The sequence below is a fragment of the Myotis nattereri genome, assembly GCF_964212035.1.
Source record: "Myotis nattereri genome assembly, chromosome: 2".
Taxonomy (NCBI): domain Eukaryota; kingdom Metazoa; phylum Chordata; class Mammalia; order Chiroptera; family Vespertilionidae; genus Myotis; species Myotis nattereri.
In genome coordinates this window covers 91,968,648-91,991,093 of record NC_138076.1, presented here as the reverse complement: position 1 = coordinate 91,991,093, position 22,446 = coordinate 91,968,648, and the positions used below count along the sequence as shown (strand labels likewise).

Below are 22,446 nucleotides of genomic sequence, written 5' to 3'. Positions count from 1 at the left end.
CTTTAGAGGTGGCATCCTCATCTGAGAAGACAAATACACCATTCACTATCCCTAAGAATTAAAAACCTCATGTGACTTAACAACAGTAGGGACAAGCTACCTGGTAGATATAACATATCTTCCCAGAGATCTACAAATTGACTTCTGCCTCTCCTTCCAGAGGGAGATAGGACCCCACACTTCTCTTCAATATTAGAACCAAGATGAGACTTAAGTTGAAGGATGATGTTTTATATTTCTCTCTGCTTATGGAATGAAAAGAGCAAAGATGAGCTGCAATTTTTTGAAATTCACTAGATCTACAAACAGTAACAGGGAAAATTAGACTGGCCAAGTCCATACTGTTTCCTACTTGGTTTAACTAGTTTACCCTAACATCATTAGTAATCACGCAAGTGTGCTTAGGAAGCTATTTTGTGTATGTGAAAGATAACTTACACATTTAATAAAACCCTACAGTAGGGAGCTATTCAGTCTACTTTTGTTTCACTGTCCCCAGACCACAGAGTAACTTTTTAATAAAGTATAGTCTGCTACTATAGGTACAAACATAACAGTAAAACAGTTCACTATAAACTAGTCAGACAAGTATTCTGAACACGTTCAGTTAATGTCTGTCTGCTTGGCATCAGTTTTGGGTTTAGCCAAATTTAACCTCCTCTGGATCCATTGAAGCATTTCATAATCTCCTTTATTCCTGTACTTGGGGTAGTAAAGATCTAGTATATCCAGGATATCCAATATTCAGCTAATGCAATATTAAAACTGATATTTAACCCTAGCTGGTTTGGCTCAATGGATAGAGCATTGGCCTGTGGGCTGAAAGGTCCCGGGTTCAATTCCTGGCAAGGGCACATACTTGAGTTGCAAGCTTGATCCCCAGTAAGGGGCGTGCAGGAGGCAGCTGATCAATAATTTTCTCTCATCATTGATGTTTCTATCTCTCCCTCCCTCTCCCTTCCTCTCTGAAGTCAATAAAATATATTTTTAACTGATATTTAAATATTAAAACATCTTTTTAAGTCAGTATAGTTTTCAGTTACCCTGAGTATATTTTGAGATTTCTAACTTTAACTTGAGAAATTCTCATTTTTCAAAAAAACAAGAATTATGTTCAATAGTAATATTTCTGTGTGTGAATCACTCTGCTCCTAATACATGAAAGTTACTTTTCAAAAACAGACTAAGCAAAAACCTAAATATTTTGTAAATGCCCACTATTCATATTAAGTCAATTATGTAATCTGTTTCATGTATTACCAAATTCTATATGTCAGTTTTAAATCAAATGCAGCATGCTACCAAATAATATTGAATGTAAAATTTTTTAAAATGCAATATACTACTGGCTTTAAATTGCAGTCCATGGGTCTATATTTACACATGAGAGTGTTTCTAAGTTGCACTTAAAAAAACTAAAAATGTAATCCTATTTTTATAATTTCTTATATTACAAAAACAAAGATACCATTTCATAGAAAAATTTGGTCTTACAACACATTACTTTCATCATAACGCCCAAGTTCAGTCTGACAAGACTTTGCTATCTATACTATGTATGTGTGTGTGTGTGTGTGTGTGTGTGTATTTATATTTTCTTCAAAAAGGAAAGGAGCCGAAACTGGTTTGGCTCAGTGGATGGAGCGTCGGCCTGCGGACTGAAGGGTCCCGGGTTCGATTCCGGTCAAGGGCATGTATCTGGGTTGCGGGCACATCCCCAGTGGGGGATGTGCAGGAGGCAGCTGATCGATGTTTCTCTCTCATCGATGTTTCTAACTCTCTATCTCTCTCCCTTCCTCTCTGTAAAAAATCAATAAAATATATTTAAAAAAAAAAAAAAAAAAAAAGGAAAGGAGAGGGAGATAGAGCTAGAAACACCAATGATAAGAGAGAATCATTGAATGGCTGCCTCCTGCACACCCCACCACAGGGGATCAAGTCCAAAACCAGGGCATGTCCCCTGACTAGGAATAGAACTGTGACCTTCCTGACCAAGAATAGAACCACTGAGCCACACCAGCCAGAACCTACCTATACCTTTCAAGCTTTCTGTATTTCATATATCCATCACTCTGATACTTCCCCTATTTTCATGTCTTTATGAATGCCAGTCCATCATTCCAAAAACAAATTTTAAAATTAAGATGGACTGCCCTGGCTGGTGTAGCTCAGTTCAAACTCAGGCAAAGCAAAAATGCCTTCCAGCACAAGCCAAGAATAAAAGTTGGTGGAACTTGAGCCGTGAAGACTATAAGCAAAATTTTTGGAATTTCCAGTAAAAGCACAGATGATCCAAATCCTAAGGACAAAATGGTCTAGGCCTGAATTAAGAGCTAACCTCGGGGAATAATTAGAAGCTAATACAGGAAAGCCTCAAAAAACTTTAAAGAGTTAACAGACTAGGGGACATTGAACCCATAGAAGAGTGAAGAGGACATAGAGGTTTAAAAACTAGGGAAAGAACTAAGTAGACCAAGAACCAAATCGGGGAACTCAAGACAGGAACCTCATCTGAGAGGAAGAGGAAATATTGTATGCTTAGGTTTAGACATGTTGAATTTGAGGTGAAAGTAGGACATTTATGGTTTTTAGTACCTGGAGACATAGAACCATAGAGGGGTAAGTCATCTAGAAAACAACCAGAGAAAAAGATCACAAGTCGTCCCAACGTATACTCATGACTTAGCATAGGAGAAGGAAAAATCGTGAGTAAAGCAATTGGAGAAGTCAGAATGAAGGGTGAGGATGAGTATAATACAACATACTCTAGTCCAAGACAAGAAAATACAGAGTGGTCAACAGAAAATGAGAAAGAGAAAGACTCACTCTCCTGACAGCCTTTTTTATCTACTGACCATAAAGAGTGCAGCTTCAACAATCATTGAAACACAGAATTTGGGACTGCAGAAGCTTATCACGCAGCTCTGTCTCACTGTGTTTTTTTCCCCTGTAATGGATACAGCCTGAACTAAAGGACACATGTTGAATGTATGTCCTTCAGTAATGCATTATGGTGAAAATTCACTAAATAATAAGCTGAAATAATAATAACTGTTGCAGATATGGCATCCTAATTTTATTTGGCTTAATATCAAAAATACTTTTTAATTTTCTTTAGCTTATAGTAAAGCTATATAACAGATGAAAAAGAAATTTTAAAAAGGAAGGCAGCCAAATACCTTCCAATTGGCAAAGATAACTCAACCCAAAACTCAGTACTTAGAGTGCTTTAACTCACAGGTAAATTGATAAATCATAAGTAGATTGCGTGGAGAAAGTGAAGTGCCAATGGAAAAAGGGTTTTCCTAAAAGGTTGAATCATATGAAATCACCAATACACAAAAATGTATTATCTTGTTTCATATGTTCCTTAGAAGACCACAAATAACAAGGAGTAATTCTCTGCAAAAAATTTCTGTGCCACTGACAAGTTCTGTTAGTCCTTATCAGGAATTAGCAAAAAGGGAGACTTCTTCCAATCTTTAGTACATTTGTATACAGTATACCCACTGAAATACAAGCTTGCATCCCTTCGACACCAAAATAAACATTTTTCAAGTTCATCTGGTCCTCTCTGTTTCACAACTGCGAACCACACCAACTTCAGAATTTTGTATGCACAGAAAAAAGATAGTTATCTGACCAAAGAAACACCCCAGGGGGTTTGGGCAAGTCTCTGCAAGTTGTTCCTATGAGGGCCAAGGCAAATTTTAAACTGCAGAGAAGCAGGACTAAAACCACTGCGTTCGCTGATACTCCCTATATTTGCAAACTCCTTTGCTCTCTCCAATCACCATGGGGTTTATACTGCCTTTCCAAGAGAATTCCAGGAAGCACCAAAGTTACAGCACACACATACTAAAAAAAAAAAACAGCCAAGTAAATTCCCATGATGCCAGGTACTGGGTAGTTTCCAAGGGCAGAGTGTTCCAGAAACATACAAATAGTTCAGGCTTCCCGAAGAAATTCCAGACAAATACAGACAGCTGCTCTCTCAGAAAGTCATGCAGGCCTTGGCCAGGTTAAAGCACAGTCCCAATACACCATGGCTGTGCCATATCCCAGGGCAGGATACATACAAGAAGCAACTAATGAATGCATGAAATAAGTGGAACGATAAATCAGTGTTTCTCTCTCTCTCTCTCAAAGTGGCATAGATAGATAGATAGATAGATAGATAGATAGACAGATAGATAGATAGATGATAGGTAGAATGTAAGTCATGCAGAATTACAGTTTAGGAGTCTGGATGAAGAGCGCAAGGACAGACAAAACTTTTCCAGCCTCTTAGGGATTCTAACTAACCACTGAGTATTATTTCCCCTTATCTTCACTTCAACTGTACACTCAGATTTCCTGTGCAGTGCATGATATCTAGCAATATTTGTGTCCATTGCCAATGTAATAGACTTTCAGTAATTATGGGAAGGTCTCCACAAACTTTAACCTTTTTTAAAATTTACATGAGAACTTTTATACCTTTCTTACCAATATTCGAATGTTTGCCACTTAAAAAAATGATTTTTAAAATTTTTCAGTATCATTCAAAAATAGAAGCCCCTCCCGTCACATCTCCCCTTTTTGCCACAAAAACATAGGCAAAATAAAAATAAAGTTCTTATGAGTCTTGGCATCTATTTTAGAATTTCTGAACAAAATAAGTTATCATAAGACATGTTCATGTTCACATCAGTCTCATACAATTTTCAATCTTTAGCAAATAATATATACTTGGCTGCATGATCATTACCCACTTTTAATTCTCTTTCCTCATGCTTTCTTCAAATACATATATTGCAATTTTCACCTAACTGTAAAAAAGGGTTTTCCTTAAGGTAATTTCAGTAACAAACAAACTAGAAGTTGGCTTCACCAGGATTATTTAAGTCAAATGTAACTGTGCAGCAAAAAAGCAGCCATCTTCCTGCTAAGGGATCTCTGTAACTAGTTAAATTACTCACCTACAGCTTAAAAATACAAATTACAGAATAGATATTAACTTTAAAATGCAAGAAAATGTACTCTCAGTTCACAGACCAAATTAAAGAAACTTCATTCCAAAATAAAGAGTATCTGAGCTACTTAGTAATAAAACAATTTAAATTCTTTATATGTGTTGAGTCTTGAAGCATTCTTTTCACCTAAATTAAGTGTTGCAAATAATACCAAAACAAAAAACAAGAGCCAACTCAAAATTACCATTTACCAAAAAAAAAAAAAAAAAAGTCAGAACTCACAATATTACTTCCCAAACTCTGACAGCTTTCTATTTGAAAAAAAAAAAAAATAGGTCATGGGAAAGAAGTTTCACTATTTATAAATACTGTACATGGTTTAAAAGATCTTGAGTTTTCCAAAAACTTTAGCTTCTACTTTATGTGTCAACTTATGACAGTTATAATAAATGTTAAACAAGTGTAAAGTAGATTTAAGGTACCATCCCTACAAATACAAAATTCATGTCCCAAAAACATAACCAGTATTTAAGGAACTAGAAGTTTTTGAGCCCTTTAACAGTTTCCCAAGAACTTTGTCCATGCAAATGACTTTCAAATTCTCAGGCAGGCCGTAAGAGGTAAAACACAAGAAACTATATTTAACTAAACATTCAGTCTAATTCCTAATAGTACATCACAGTAAATATTTAAGTGTTCCTAAGCAGCCTCTCTTCAGTTCTAAAGCAGTTACGTTTGGGTTGATTAGCATTTTACAACTGAATTTCTTCCTTTTATGATTCTTTAAAACAGGAAAATCTTTCAGATCTGAGTGAAACTTGGTTTTAACAAGTAACTCATTTTTATGAAAACTAACCAGAAGACTTAGTTATGAGTTAGAACACCTCGTGTTGTTTCTTTTCTTCTTAAAATACCCATTTACTCAAAGTGAAAATGCACTGGCTATAATCTGACTTGCACCAACTGACTCTTGATTACACCTGAAGCACTTCATTCCAAAGCCCCACTAGGTTTCTACTAGGTCCTGCTACTGGGCCTCCAAGTCTAGACAGATAATCCTAACTAATACTTAATAGACCTGCTACCTTGGGTAAGTAAATTCTTAAAAATAATAAAATTATAATTGCATTTGAGAAAAAAATTATAACAAGTAAGAATCTAATAAAATGGTTGGCAGATGATTTGGCTTTATTATCTGTATTTTTTTACTAAGCACTAAATCTTAAAACTTAGTTATATTCCTAGTTTAAGAATAATACCGACTTAAAGCCATTTGAGAGGCAAAACTAAAAATAATCCTAAAACTTTGCCTTTCTCTACCTTTAAAGAAAGGCATTCCAGCAAGTTTAAGTAGGATGTACCCATTTCCAAGGACATAAAAGAATGGTGTAAGTATACCCTGTACTTTAAATGGTAAAAAATAAAATAAAAAATTTAATGGCAAATGCTTTATCATAGCTCAAGTAGTATGGATAGATGAGCAAGTAAAATAAGTAGTTAAATTCAAACGTTAAGTAAAATTGGACTTGGCAGACAATTATGACTTTGTGACTTAAAAGAATACAGGGTGGGGTAAAGTAGGCTTACAGTTGTTCATATGGAAAATAATACAATAAATAATAATACAAGAGTAAACTCTGTGTTTCACGTACTCACAATGTAAACCTCCTAAGGAGGCACTTTACCTTTTTGAAACACTTGTTAAGTTGCATGGGTACCTAATAATAAAGTTGTAAGTGATAATTTTATTCTAAAACACACTGGGAAAAAAATAAAATCCTGTTTCCTTCCCCAGGAACTTCAACACGATGTAAATAACGTAACCTTTTTGACATACAATAACCACGGGGATGACAGTGCACATAAAACAACCTTGGTGTAACAATTGCGCAGCAAGGATTATGCTATATATAAAGATTATGATTATCTTTCTTATGGTGCCTGCACAGTCAGGATGAGGCCCTCGGATCTGTACCTCCGTGCTTGGTGGTAACTGAGGTGGCAAAGCGAGAGAAAAGGTCTACAGGTCCCCAGCCCAGGATACCAGGGGAGCCTCTTCGGGCCCATTTAAAGGCTTATCGAAGTGTGCGGGCACTTCCTTGCTAGAGAAGTGCTGGCCGCGCTATTCCGCGGCCGGGCCAAAAGCCGCGCTGGCCCTTTAAAGGTTCTCGCTTCCTGCACCCTCGGCCCCTCCCTGGCTGTCGCCTGCTCCCGCCTCCGCCCCCGCCGAGGGTCACACTTGAACTTTAACTCGCCTCACGCAGCCCGGCACCACGGCTTCGCAGGCTGTGGCCACCACATTGCACTCGTCGGATGCGCTACCGCAAGCTCGACACGCCCGGTTCCCTGTACTCAAGGCCCCTTCGGATAAAATCAAAACAAAGCAAAATGCACACCGTCCTCCAAAAACTGTGGGGCCAACCCCCATAAGCAGGCTCGCGCCCTGCCTCTCCCCCCTCCACCTGCTGGCGGGGCTCCGAAGCCCCTCGCCGCGCCCATACTCGCCCAGCGCAGCGGAAACCGCTCCCAGTACGGCCCAAGGCTAGGAGGTCCGTAAGGAGCCTTCCTCGTCCCCGAGATTCTGGAGGTGAAAGAGCAGCCCCAAAAGTCCGTACGGGCTGTGAGGGAGCAGCTCCCAGTGAACCCCCTTCTCCTTTCACTGGCAAAACTTTTACCCCTGCTTTGATGTCCACTTCTTGGCATACTTTTCTCACTCCCTTAAACGAGCCCGCTCCCCGTTCCATCCTACCCTCACTTGAGCGCGCGAACTCTTATACCTGTGCCCCCACTGGCCCCGAGCAAGTCCACCACCCACATCTGCCAATTTTCATCCGCTCCCAGCACGCGCGCCCTGCACTTTCAGGACATGCAAACATGCACAACCGCCTTATCTGCCCACCGCGACCTCGGGCGAGGTAGGGGGCTTCGTACCCCGTCTCCGGGTCCTGCTGTGCGTCCTAAGGCCACTCACCTTCCAGCCCGCCGAACTGTTGCTGTCGCCCTTATCCTTGAAGTAGGGCACACTCTTGACCATCCACTCGTAGATCTGCGACAGCGTGAGCCGCTTCTCGGCCGAGCTCTCGATGGCCTTGGTGATGAGGTCGGCGTAGGACAAGTTGCCCCACGCGTTGCGCCGGGACGAGCTGCTCTTGCGCGGCTGCCCAGCCAGCGGCCCGGCAGCGGCGGGAGGCACAGGCGGGTGCTGAGACAGCGGCCCGGGAGGCGGGGGCTGCGGCGGCGCCGGGTGTAGGCAGCCCGCCTCCGGGCCCTGGAAGTCCCCGCACAGCCCCCCGGTGGCAGCCGCCGCGGCAGCCGCCGCCGCCACCGCGGCCGCCGCCGCGGCCGCCGCCACAGAGCCAGGCGCCTGCTGGAAGTCCCCGCTCTCCTCCAGCAGGCTCAGGTTGCTCATGAAGTCGGCGTTGACAGCGGCCGCCGAGGGCAGGCCCGCGGCGGCGTCGGAGCTCGCGGCCGCGCTGCCCGACGGCGCCGGGCTGGAGGTGGCCGAGTTGGACTGGCTAAATTCCGGCCTGGGCAGCGGCCAGGTGCACGAACGTGGCCGCGGCAGCGGCTCGAAGTCCGGATCAATCTCCACCACCTGGGGCGCTTCGGCCATGGTGACCCCCGCCCCTCCCCCAGCCCGGGAGAACCAAGAAGGGGTAGAGCGCAGGACCGGGGTCCAGGGGGGAGGGGCGCGAAGAGCTGGTCCGAGATTGGGGGCGAGGTCGGTGCCGCGAGCGGACGGAAACCGCGAGAAAGGCGCAGCGAAGTGGAAGCGCGAGCCCAGAACTTAACTTCACGAGTCCATCAACAACTAGACTCCTCCGGGTCCGCTGCACCGACGGGACGGCAGGCCAGAGTCGCCGGGCTCGGGCAGCACCGGCGCCGCGCTCCTGCTGACAAAGCCCGCGGACTGGACAACTGACGGTCGCCGCGGGCTGCTCGCTCTCCTCGGCGGCGCGGCCACAGCGCTGCTGCCTGTTGAATGTGGCTGCGGCAGCGGAGGCTACAGCGACTACGCGGCCGCCCGACTTACGGGATCTGCCGCCACCCCCTCCCGCTGCGACGCGCGCGCCGGCCCGCCCCTGACTGACAGCTCGGGCGGCCAATGAGCGCGCAGCACCGCCACCGGGGCAGCCAGTGGACGTCGGCCTGGGCGGGGCCTGTTTTCCTCCGGGAGGTGGCAGTGGGTTGGTAGGGGGTAATGGGGTGTCTCTCTCTCCCTCTCTCTCCCTCTCTCTCCCTCTCTCTCCCTCTCTCTCGCCTCTCTCTCTCTCTCTTTCTCTCTCTCTCTCTCTCTCTCTCTCTCTCTCTCTCTCTCTCTCTCTCTCTCTCTCTCTCTCTCTCTCTCTTCCCTCTCCCCCCCCCCCGGCTCTTCTCTTTCCTCCTCCCTTTTCTCCTTCTCCCTTTCCCCTGTCTTTTCTCTCTCGCCCCCTTCCTCCCTCCCTCTCTCTTCCCTCTCTCCTCGCCTCCTTCTTCTCTCTCTTGCCTCTCTTCCCTTCTCTCTCTCTTTAATGTTATTTTCTGGTAATTCTCAAGTGTTTCTGTGAGCCTCTCGCCCTCTGAGTGTTTGATTGCTAGGAGGCAAACCAGCGTGGAGGCGGCGGCCACACTTTGTTTACTACTGAGGAGCGAAGCCGGGAAGTACCAGAAGGACGAGTCGCTCGCTTTGCTCCACTCCCTCTCCGGGCCCTAAGCGGGGTGAAGCCGGCCGGGGGAGGCGCCGCGGTCCGGGGGCGCTGGGTGGGCGGAGGCGGCCTCGCGGAATTCTACTGCCTCGTCCGGCTCGGAGCTCCACCCACGATTTCTTTGCAAAGAAACGTGGGGCAGCCGCTGGGCTTTGGCTTGGTTTTTTGTTTTCTTTTCTCCGCGATCTGTCAAGTCCTCCGACCGCGTGGGCCGCGCACGCCCCCGGCGCCGGGTTCTGAGGGCTGAGCCCGCGCGTCCAGCACCTTCCCGCCGCCTCCGCTCCGAGCACACCTGTCCGCTCCCGTTAGCCGAGCCTCTGCGGCTCGGTCTGGTCCGGGGCCAGTGGTCCAGCCCAGCAGCCACCGGCCATGTTCACGCACCCCATTCTTGACCTAAACGCCCAGAAATCAGGGGGAAAGGGGCTCGGCCTGGCAAATGCCACCCTATTTCACACGCAAATCCTAGACCTCATTCCCTGTATAGAAACCTCTTCTAGGCGAGAAGCTCAGATGGTCTTCCGAGTCCGTACAGGGAGGGCAAGGAAAAGGAGAACGTTTAGTGAGAAACTTGTCCCTTTATTACATACCCCTAATTAAGTTTAACTTTAATTTCTTTGCTATTTAGAATGGAAATGATGAGGTGTTGAGAAGTAAAAACTCTATAGAGTCTTGAGGTACAGCCCTGCCCCACCCCCAGATTCCTAATTTACGCTGTTTGCCACGTGCGTCAATCTACCCACCCACTTTCCGCATCTGGAATCCAGGTCCAGGACGTCCTGTGGAGGTCAATGGGCCAAAAGTAGGAAGACAATGGTCCTTCTGTCTCAGGGAGCAGAAGAAACAATTTTCAAGTTTTGTTTTGCTTTGCCTTTTTTAGGAGGAATATGGAAGCATTTCCTTTCAGAGGGATGGGATCTCTTAGGATGGAAGATTGACAGTAGGGTTTTAAATAGCTTGTCCAAAATGACAGCTCCCAATTCTAAAACAAACCAAAAAAAAAAAAAAAAACCTTCTTTCTTACAGCTAGTTCTTCACTTGAAAAAATGGCATCTTACCTTGCAACCATGTTGGCTGTGGAAACCAGCAATATAGCAGCCGCTGGGAGGATGGAAATGGATTTGAGACTCTCAGACAGCCTCATCTTCAGAGAATTGTTATTATTTGATTTGTCTTGCAGCTCCCTAGAAAAGCCCCATTCACAGTACTTGTCTTTATTAGATCTAACTGAGAGCTCATTCAGTGATATAAGCCCTATCTCTAGTGCTTCTGTTAAAATAAATAAATAAAATTCTTGGCTATTGTCTAACATAACACCATAGCTGCCTAAGAACAATAACAGTTGAAGCAAACAAGAGGTGGACCAAAAAACTTAAGAAAATTTGGGAAGCCGAAACCGGTTTGGCTCAGTGGATAGAGCGTCGGCCTGTGGACTGAGAGGTCCCAGGTTCGATTCTGGTCAAGGGCATGTACCTGGGTTGCGGGCATATCCCCAGTAGATGTGCAGGAGGCAGCTGATTGATGGTTCTCTCTCATCGATGTTTCTAACTCTCTATCTCCCTTCCTCTCTGTAAAAAATCAATAAAATATATTTTTTTAAAAAAAAAAGAAAAGAAAATTTGGGAAATGAGATTCCCATAGAGGCTTTTGAAAACTCCCTATATATTCCTAAGGATAGAGTCATGATTCTCAAAGTATGCTCCAGAAACTGCTCAAGACAAAAATACTTTTCATAACAAAAGTAAAACAATACCTTTTGCACTCTGATTTTCTCATAAGTGTGCAGTGGAGTTTTTCAGAATCTGCATGATATGTGATGTCATAAAAGATTGAATGCAAAAGTAGGTAGGAAAATCCAGCTGTCCTGTATTAATTAAGTATTAAGTGAATTTAAAAATATATAAAACAGCCCAGCCAGTGTAGCTCAGTGGTGGAGCATTGACCTATGAACTAGGAGGTCACAGTTCGATTCTGGTTGGGGCACATGTCTGGGTTGCAGACTTGATCCCTAGTAAGGGGGCATGCAGGAGGCAGCCAATCAATGATTCTCATCATTGATGTTTCTCTCTCCCTCTCCCCTTCTCTTTGAAATCAATAAAAATATATTTAAAAATTTTAAATATATATATAAATATGAATATATAAATATCCTATGTAATAAAAGCCTAGGTGGCATCACCCATGATGTCGTCACAAGATGGCTGCCCTCATGTCATCACAAGATGGCCACCACAAGATGGCCAGCAGGAGAAGGCAGTTGTGGGCGATCAGACCAGCAGGGGAGGGCAGTCAGTTGGGGGCAAACAGGACAGCAGGGAAGGGAAGTTGGGGGCGATCAGGCTGGTAGGGGAGGGCAGTTGGGGGCCATCAGGCCAGCAGGAGAGGACAATTGGGGGTGACCAGGCCAGCAGGGGAGGGAAGTTGGGGGCAATCAAACTGGCAGGGGATGGTAGTTGGGGATGATCAGGCTGGCAGGGGAGCAGTTAGGTGTCAATCAGGCCAGCATGGTATCAGTTAGGGGGCAATCAGGCTGGCAGGCAGCAGTTAGGGGCAATCAGGCAGGTGAGCAGTTAGGAGCCAGCAGTCCCAGATTGTGAGAGGGATGTCTGACTGCCAGTTTAGGCCCAAGGGGTCCCAGATTGGAGAGGGTGCAGGCCAGGCTAAGGAACACTGACCCCCCCCCCCCGCATGAATTTCATGCACCAGGCCTCTAGTATATATATGTAAAACAATGTCATCCTTGTCAATATTTTTTTAAATAGTTATTTTCACACACACACACACACACACACACACACACACAATAATGGCATCTTAAAAAAATTAGACCTCTTACAAAAGTTTGAAGACTTAGAGATTTATTTCTTCCTTTAACATTGTCACTATCATCTCCCTAGTACAGACCCCTATGTCTTTTATAATCCACTTATCTCAACAGCGTCTTACTGATGGGCTTACTGGTGGACTGGGGTGGGGGTCGAGAACCTGGTAGATTTAGCATAGGGTTGGTTCACACCCTCTTCTTGTGGTCTCTCCGTTACTATCAAATTTGGACATTTGGGCTTCCTCTGCCAGCCACTAGGGAACCTAAAAAATCCTGATGATGAGCTCAAAGGAAAGTCATAAAGTCGAACTGTTGCTACCCTCAACTTTTCCAATTATACTCTAAAGAGGCGGTCCCGGATCCAGATGGCCACACCCTACAAACCGGGGGTGCTCTACTGGATCATTCTTGGCAAAGGAAGTCAGCTGCAAATTTGGCCTTGCCTTCATTTTAATTCCCGTTTTTCAGGGCTTCAGTCTTGTGACAGTATTTGGCTAAGGGAGCTTTCTTATAGACTACCCAGATCCTTGCATTCTGTGCTATCCTTCCTAATTATTTCTTTGAATGTCATAGTTTGCTTTATTTTGGTCTTTTGTAAATTTTTATTTGAAGCAGGCACAGCATATATACAGCACCAATGTCCCTGACACACGGTTCAAAAAAATTAAAAATATATGTTAAAAGGTGTTTATGGCTGCCTACCATACCAGTGTATGTATCAATTTACTGAACTGTAGGGTGCTGGTGAATTGAGAGTGCTTGTTTCCAATCTTTAGCTACCACAAGCTATTCTGTAATGACCTTATATAGCTTAGTTTGCATCTGTCCAAGTGTATAGGAGGAATTTCTGTAAAAACAGTTAAAACGCATTTGTAATTTTAAGACACAGTACCAAAATTGCCCTCCATAAGAGTTGCCTTGCCCTAGCTGGTTTGGCTCAGTGAATAGAGCATCAGCCTGCAGACTGAAGGGTCCCAGGTTCAACTCCAGTCAAGGGCACATACCCAGGCTACAGGCTTGATCCCCAGTGTGTGGCATGCAAGAGGCAGCCAATCAATGATTTTCTTTCATCATTGATGTTTCTATCTCTCTCCCCTTCTACCTTCCTCTCCGAAATCAATAAAAACATTTTAAAAAATAGAATCAACCAATTAATGCATAAATAGGTGGACATCAAATTAATGTTTCTCTCCCCCTTTCCTCTTTCTCTCTCTCAAATCAATCAATCAAAAAATTTTTAAAAGGAAGTAGTAATTAATTTTTCTTTTTTTATGTTTGTTGATTTGACAGAGAGAGGAAGGGAGTGAGAGAGAAACATTGACATGAGAGCTGAACATCCATAGCCTGCCTCTGCATCCCCTTGCCCCCCCCACCCCCCACCACACACAGATCAAGACTGACATCAGGCCTATGCCCTAACTGGGAATTGAACTCTAAACCAATTGAGCCACACGGGCCTGGGCAGTACATTGTTTTATTGTTTTTTGTTCTTTTTCTTTTCTTTTTTCTTTTTTTTTAGTATATTTTAATCTTCACCTGAAGATATGTTTTTTTAAGAGAGGAAGGAAGGGAGAGAAAGAAACATTGATCTGTTGCCTCCCAAATTCACCCCCGACTCAGGGATCGAACTGGCAACTTAGATATGTGACCTGACTGAAAATTCAACCCGAAACCTTTTGGTGTACAGAACGACACTCCAACCAACTGAGCTACCTTGCCAGTGCATTGTTTTGATGGTAAATTCCTTGAGGTTATAACAGGTTTGTTTTCTTTTATGTCAGAATTAAAACTATGTTGCTCTTAAATGACCAGCAATACATAGTGAAATATTTCTTTGGAGGAATTACACACACAAAAAGTATTTGATGGCCCTAGCTGGTTTGGCTCAGTGGGTAGAGCGTTGGCCTGCAGATTGAAGATCCTGGGTTTGATTCCAGTCAAGGGCACATGCCCAGGTTGGGGCTTCATCCCCAGTGGCAGGCATGCAGGAAGCAGCCAATCAATGAATCGCTTTCATCATTGATGTTTCTCTCTCTCTCTCTCTCTCTCTCTCTCTCTCTCTCTCTCTCTCTCTCTCTCTCTTTCTCTCTTTCTCCCTCCCTCCCTCTCCTTTCCTCTCTGAAATTATTTTTTGTAAAAAAGAAAAGTTTTTTTAAAGTAATTGATGGATACAAGGGCTGCTGAAACAGGAAAAATTCAAATATTATCATCTTAACCGTTTTGGAGAAAAATAAGATGAGGTATTTTAAAAAAAGCTAAATAAATGTGCCACCACAGATATTGGGAGTATGAACTCTAGCCACCAAGCCTTGGGTGGAGATAATTTTGTCCCAAATGGACAGAAGACACTGGCTACGTCGTACTATTTGTCTATGACAAATAAAGGTGGTGCTTACTAATCTGTAACTGGGGAGAAGCATTAGGCAAGTTATGAACTAGATATTCAATATTTTATTTTATTTATTTTATTTTATTTTAGAGAGAGAAGAAAGGAGAGAATGAGAGAGACAGAGAGAGATAGACAGAGAAACACTGATTTGTTGTGCAACCCATTCATGCTTTCATTGGTTGACCTTTGTGTGTGCCCTGACTGAAGTATCCAGCCCACAACCCTGGCCTATTGGGAGGATGCTCCACCCGACTGAGCCATCTAGCCAGGCTCAGATATTCAGTATTTTCTGTTCTGTTATGAAGAGCCAATGTTTCTCAGCCTCAACAAACTCTCTTCCTTCACTTCATTAGTGAGAGTCTACTTGTGGGTCTCTACAGAAATTTTATTATTATTTTAAATCTTTATTTTTGAAAATATTACATGTGTCCCCTTTTTCCCCCAATTGACCCCTTCTGGCCTGCCCCTGAACCTCACCCCTCCATCCCAGGCCTTCACCACCCTATTGTCTGTGTTCATGGATTATGCATATATGCATACAAGTTCTTTGGTTAATCTTCCCCGCCCCCCACCCCAAACTCCCCCAATCCCTTCCCCCACCCCAAACTCCCCCAATCTCTTCCCCCCTGCCTTCCCTCTGAGATAGAATAGTCTGTTCCATGCTTCTATGTCTTCTACAGGAATTTTAAAATATATTTTTAGATAATCTAAATGACCAACAATAGAGAATGGTTAAATAAATAATGACTTATGTGTAAGGTAGAATCTTATATAGTCATCTAATCTAATAAAAGACAAACATGCAAATTGATGATACCTTCATTATACCTTAAGCCACTCCCACCAGCCAATCAGAGTGACTATATGCAAATTAACCCCACTCTAAAGGGGGTGTGGCCAGCCTGAAAACAGCCATCAGCCCCTCACCCAGGCTGGCCAAACCTCCATGGGGTGAGGGTCCCCACTGGTGGGGGGGCTTGCCCAGCCTGCAAACAGCCATCAGCCCCTCACCCAGGCTGGCCAGGCACCCCAGTGGGGATTCCCATCCTGAAGGGGGTGTGACCAGCCTGCAAACACCCATCAGCCCCTCACCCAGGCTGGCTAGGCACCCCAGTGGGACCCCCACCCTGATCTGGGACACCCTTCGGGGCAAACCAGCCGGCCCCCACCTGTGCACCAGGCCTCTATCCTATATAATAAAAGAGTAATATGCAAACTGACCCTAACAGCAGAACCACTGGGAATGACTGGTCACTATGACACACACTGACCATCAGGGGGCAGACGCTCAATGCAGGAGCTGCCCTCTGGTGGTCAGTGCGCTCCCACAGGGGGAGCTCTGCTCAGCCACAAGCCCGGCTGACGGCTGCCAGTACAGCGGTGGTGGTGGGAGCCTCTCCCACCTCCTCAGCAGTGCTAAGGATGTCCGACTGCAACTTAGGCCTGCTCCCCACTGGCAAGTGGACATCCCCCGAGGGCTGCTGGCCTGCCAGAGTGATGTATTACTGCCAGCTTAGGCCCAATTCCCCATGGAGCGGGCCTAAACCAGCAGGTGGTCATCCCCCAAGGGGTCCCAGACTGCAACAGGGCACAGGCCAGGCTGAGGACCCCCCTGAGCACACAAATTTTTATGCACCAGGCCTCTAGTTTAAAATAAAATGGACAAAGCATTTGTAATGACTTAAAGGATTTTAAGGTATTAGCTAAAAGTGTTAGCAGTGCTGGTATCTGAGAGATGGATTTATAGGTGATTGTTATTGATCTAACAAAACCCACTCATTTTACAGATAAGAAAATAGAAACGCTGATAAGTGATTGCTTAAGGCTATACAGTTAATGGATCCTGGGGATCATAATCGGACCACCTGGTATTCAGAAAACCTTCTGCCTTCTATTGCATTGCTTTTTACATTACCATTTCTAACTGGAGTTTTTCAGATTATTTGATAAAACTCAACGTATTTTAAATACTAGGTCTTTATCTTTGAGACAATAAAATAACTCAAACCCCAAACTGTGTACATATTACAATTAAATATTTTCTAGCATTAGGGACTCATAGAATTGCTATAAAATTAATGGATGGCACATGAAATCCCAAATTCTTTGAATGTCACAAATCTGAAATTTCCATCCATGCTTGAAATATCACAATTTTCTTTCTGTTTCATGTCATATTAAAGCTTTTAACACGCTTCCAATAAAGGAGGACATATGTATTAAATTTAAAAATGCTGCCATGTAGAACACAGATGGTAGGACATTTTTGGCAGAAGGGAAGTTTTTAGCAAGGCATCTTATTTACTTGGAAAACTAACATGTACGAATGTTCAAGTTAAGCAGTAAGAGTTAATTGCTGTTTTACAATAATCAGTTTTTTTTTTTTCAAATCAAATCACCCTATTTCCATAATACTATAATAGGGAAAGGGAGTCCAATGTGTTATAAACCACTAAGAGTCCAGTAATGAAAGAATGAAGGAAGAAGAAACTGTTAGCGTTTTATAGTAACTAACCATGTTGCTTGTCATTTGCTAATAAAAATCAATAACAGGAGGTAATGACTGTGTTGTGAGAGTACATGTGTTTTTAATATGATAGGTACAGTCACTGTGTCATTATGGCATAAAAACAGGAGGTAAGAGTTTATCAAATTTCAGGTTTGGCTGACTCACAGGTCCCTTCCATATGCAAAGTCCACTGTGTCAGAGAGTATAAACATAGATGAATAGAGAGTATTTTTACATGATATCAGGCTTCTATTTTGTGGTAAATACAGCTTTTAAAGCACACTGAAATATTCTACATTCTAAGGTTTAACATTTAAAATGGAATTTCTAATTTCTGATCACTGACATCATGCTGGTAGAAAAATTGAATTTTCCCAGATCTTTAATTAACTTTGTGTTTGAATAGCAAACTGAAAACAGAGCATCTGACGACTACCTTGCATGCCTGCACTGGATGCCAACCTGGAGAAACTTTCCACAATCCAAGACGAGGCTTGGTGAGATCCCTTCCGCCTGTTTTCCATATTCATATACCATCTGAAACAAGATGATATATACATTGACAAGTATAAGTATATATATCTCTTGTTTCAAAATTTTTTCAGTTCAAAATCATAAATTTCTACCCAGAATAAGAATATGCACATGAAAGTTCTTTATGGCCCACTGTTAATAAAAATGACCGGATTTTTTCAACAGTAACTATAGACTAAGGACTTTATAGTTATAATCTAAATCAGTCCTCAAAACTACCCCAAAATGTAGGAGTCATTAGAATTCACATTTTACAGCAATTGAAAACTGAGGCACAAAGAGCTAAGAAACTTATCTTGGAAGCTGACCTAAGTATAATCATTATGAAGCTACCATTATCAAAATCCAGAGCTCATCTAATTAATATTATACGTTCTGCCTCGACTAATTGTTGGAATTTTTCTAGAGGACTAGAAATTAACCAGATATAATTTGATGAGTCATTTTTTTTTTTCCAGAAAATTGATATTTGGGCTTTTGAGGGAGGTAGGATTAGTATCAGCGATCAGCTCTGCCTGAAACCAGTTCAGTTTATGTTAATGAAAGAAGTCTAGAGGTAGGACACAAATAACAATAATAATGCTGATGTTCACATTTGTATAACAATGATGTGGGAGATTTCAAGCCATTAGCCATTATTTGAACTGGCAGCCTCAGATCTTAAACATAAGAGCAACCTCCCTTCAGAATAGTTGGTTTATGTGGAACTCTTTCCAAAACTTTCTTTATCTAGAATAAAGGCACATCTAATCAAGTCCAACAGCTTTATTGAGCTCTATCCCCATCAAAGAAAGTGATTAGCATTAGATTTTTATCTAAAAATGCCTTTCCTCATCTGAGTTTCAGAGGCTTGGAATTAGATTAGAACAAATTAATAGATTTACAATTCACAGGGGTGTTGTTATTGCAGTACTTAAAAAACCCAGCTCTGTCGCTAAACTTACTGGGGACTGGTTGAAGTTATAAGGTTTACTTTCATGAGACAATATACAAAATTAAAAGCAAAACAAAATATTGTGCTCCTCTCCATTTTGAAATGTACCTCAAAGTGAATTGGAAGGTCCCCCTCCACCACCACGTGAGCAGAAAGCATCAGAAATATTTTTAAAGCACCTTTAGGAAAACATTATGGGAATGCACCCCGTTTTCCTAAACAGCACAAATAAAACTGCCTTTAGCTAAGAGTTTAGGCTGTGTTATATCTTCAGCTTCACATCCCAGAGAAGAATAGGCAGTCTCTTTACAAACCACAGACTGGGGACCGGTATTAGTCAGAAGAGCTTATCTGTGGCTACCTTCCTTTCAACCAAAAGCAGTTTAAATTGCCAATGAATCACTAAAGGAAAATCTTCCTTGGTGTTTTCCCATTTCCAGGAGGCATTCTAGTTTTAATGACCTATTGAACATCATCCAATACACCCAGTCGATATGAAAGTCAGCAGATGTTGACAATTAATGCCAACTTTTATAGGACAACCGAGTAAAAACAGTTAATCACCCAAATATATTCTCTTCTTTAATAGCTATATATTTCATAGTTGATTTGACTGTTCACTTTTCATTGTAGGCACAGTCATATTAGAAACCTGAGAATAGCTGGGGAAAGAGTGGGGAAAAAAGAGTAGAATGCCTCCACCTGGATATGAAAAAACATTAATTTTGTCCTTTAGTTGTCTCCACCCAAGACTTGTGTGAATAGAAAATGGTAGACACACAGTCTCTTACAGATCATGGTAGCTGTTTTAAGTATGACATGCCCTGGCCAGTGTGGCTCAGTTGGTTGGGTAATGTCCTGTGCACCAAAAGGTTGTCAGTTCAATTTCTGGTCAGGGCACATGCCTGGCTTGGGGAGTCGGTGCAGGAGGCAGCCAAATGATGTATTTTCACATCAGTGCTTCTCTCTATCTCCCTCTCCCTTCCACTCTCTAAAAATCAATTTTAAAATCATATATATATATGCCATATTTTTCTGTGTATAAGACACTATTTTTTCCTAAAAATCATTGGACTGAAACTGGAGGTCTTATACACAGAAGTCAGGCAAGGAAGGAGCCTCGTGGGTGCATAGCTGCCATTCCTTGTCAAACAGGCTTCCTCCAATCACGAGCCTTATTGTTAAGTGACATCAGCTGATGCTGTAATTGGAGGTGGAGGTGGAGAGTGTGCAGATGCAACAGAGACCAGAGTGTTCTGAGCCCATAAAGATGTCAAAAAATAAAAAGATAAATACCGGTAAATGATTGTCTTTCTCTGCAAAATTCAAACTGAATGTAATCAGCTATGCAAAAGAGCATGGAAATAGAGCTGCAGAGAAACAATTTGGACCTCCTCCCACTGAGTGTATGGTTAGACAGTGGAGAAAACAAAAAGAACAACTCCTTAAGATGCCAAATATAAGAAGGCCTTAAGAGGAAAACCAGCAAAATGTTTAAAATATTGATTTCTTAATTTTGGGTTGGAAAAGTGGGGGGCATCTTAAACATGGGGGTGTCTTATACCTGGAAAAATATATAATAAAAGCCTAATATGCTAATTGTCCAGTCGGCCGGTCAACCGGTCAACCAATCAAAGTGTAATATGCTGATATGCTAAGGCTGCTCAACCGCTCACTATGACATACACTGACCATCAGGGGGCAGATGCTCTGACTGGCAGGTTAGCTTGCTGCTGGGGTCCGGCTGATCAGAACTGAGTGAGACAGGCCAGACACACCCTGGAGCCCTTCCACAGTCCTTCTCTGGCTGGCCAACCTCTGCATCCCTCCCCAGCCTAGATCGTGCACTGGTGGGGTCCCTCGGCGTGGCCTGCACCCTCTCCCAATCCGGGGACCCTCAGGGGATGGCAGAGAGCCAGTTTTGGCCTGATTCCGCAGGCCAGGCCGAGGGACCCCACTGGTGCATGAATTTGTGCACTGGGTCTAAAATATATATATATAAGCCTAAGTGACCAAACAACCAAACGACCGGTCATTATGATGCGCATTGACTACCAGGAGGCAGATGCTCAACTCAGGAGCTGCCTCCTGGTGGTCAGTGCACTCCCACAACCAACCTCCTGCAGCCGGCCAACCTCCCATGGTTCCTCCCCCAAGCTGCCCGGACCTGATCAGCCTGGATCATTGGCCAGGCTGAGGGACCCCACCCATACATGAATTTGTGCACTGGGCCTCTAGTATATACATAAAGTTTTAAAAAAAAACAAGTATGACAAGATGTGGGTCCTACCTTCAAAATATGATAAACTGAAATCACCAATATATCTTACAAGAAAAGTAGAAAATCAACAAATCATGATCAACTAGAAATTCTTTTATTTCCTAAGTAGTGTTCAACTTATTCTGCATTTTGAATTTTATCTTGGTATGACTTGCCACCTCCATACCTCAAAGAAGTATTATAAGAATTAAAATAATGTCTTAAAATGCTTGGAAACAGGGATGAAATATTTGTTCTTTGACACTGGTAAAACCTCCTGGGTAGGTTTTTGTTATTATATGAATTACATTAACTTAGGCAAATACCTGATTTCTAAGTCACTGATATTTTTTTCAAAATCCTACTCAGTCTCCTTCCTATTTGAGTATTACGCACATTAGTTGCCAAAATCCAACTGATTCTTTGTGAATTCAGAGATAACGCTTTTAATATGCATGGAATGTCATAGCAAGAATTTAGGAAAAGTCTCAAATCTCAGGAATTTTTACTACCTGTCCATGCCCTACAGCTGAGTTTTAAAAGAAAAGTACATAGAAATGACTTGAGAATTCTGAACCTTTGATCCACCTTTTTATATGGTCTAATGTAACAAAATTTTGTATAAAGGCTTTAAAAATGCTCTTATATTGTTCTTGATAGTCTCAGAAGGGAATTAAAAAGCAGTTAAAAATAAAGTTAGCTGACTCATTTGGGGAGTTTAGCTGATGATGTTACTGGCAGCTTCAACTTAACAGATAATGTTATCACAGAAAGCAGCACAACTTTAACAATAGAGCAAATTTTTCGAAAATAATTGCAAAAGAGAATTGATACAATGCATTCTTTGGTTTTCTGTAGTTCTTCTTTTGCGTGAAATTCTTGAAAACTAAACCCACTCAGACACCCCAACTTGTTTTATGAGTTAGATGTTGCCTCTAGGAAACAAAGACTGGAGACAAGTGACTTTCTCATGAAGAGGAAACAAAAAACCCTACAGAAAAATTATTTTAAAGCAAAGCAAAACATACAGGATAATAGTAACAACAATAAGTATTCCACTTAAAGGGAAATGGAATATAATGACTTTTTTTTTTATATATATATATACATTTTTATTGATTTTTTACAGAGAGGAAGGGAGAGAGATAGAGAGTTAGAAACATCGATGAGAGAGAAACATCGATCAGCTGCCTCCTGCACATCTCCTACTGGGGATGTGCCCGCAACCAAGGCACACACCCCCAACCGGAACTGAATCTGGGACTCTTGAGTCCGCAGGCCGCAGGAGGTCCCAGTTCAATTCCTATTCAGGGCACATGCCTGGATTGTGGGCTCAATCCCCAGTGTGGGGTGTTCAGG

General features: G+C 42.8%; 1 protein-coding gene across 1 annotated transcript in view; it reads right to left on the bottom strand.

Moving 5' to 3' along the window:
* The window catches only part of FOXO1 (forkhead box O1), a gene marked incomplete at its 5' end in the record, with an annotated part of 108,739 nt that extends 100,171 nt beyond the window's left edge, over nt 1-8,568 (bottom strand). Inside the window, one exon of the mRNA XM_081082827.1 lies at nt 7,927-8,568. Coding sequence (XP_080938953.1) covers nt 7,927-8,568 — 642 coding nt within the window. The remainder of the gene's footprint in view (nt 1-7,926) is intronic.
* Nucleotides 8,569-22,446: the final 13,878 nt, after the last annotated feature.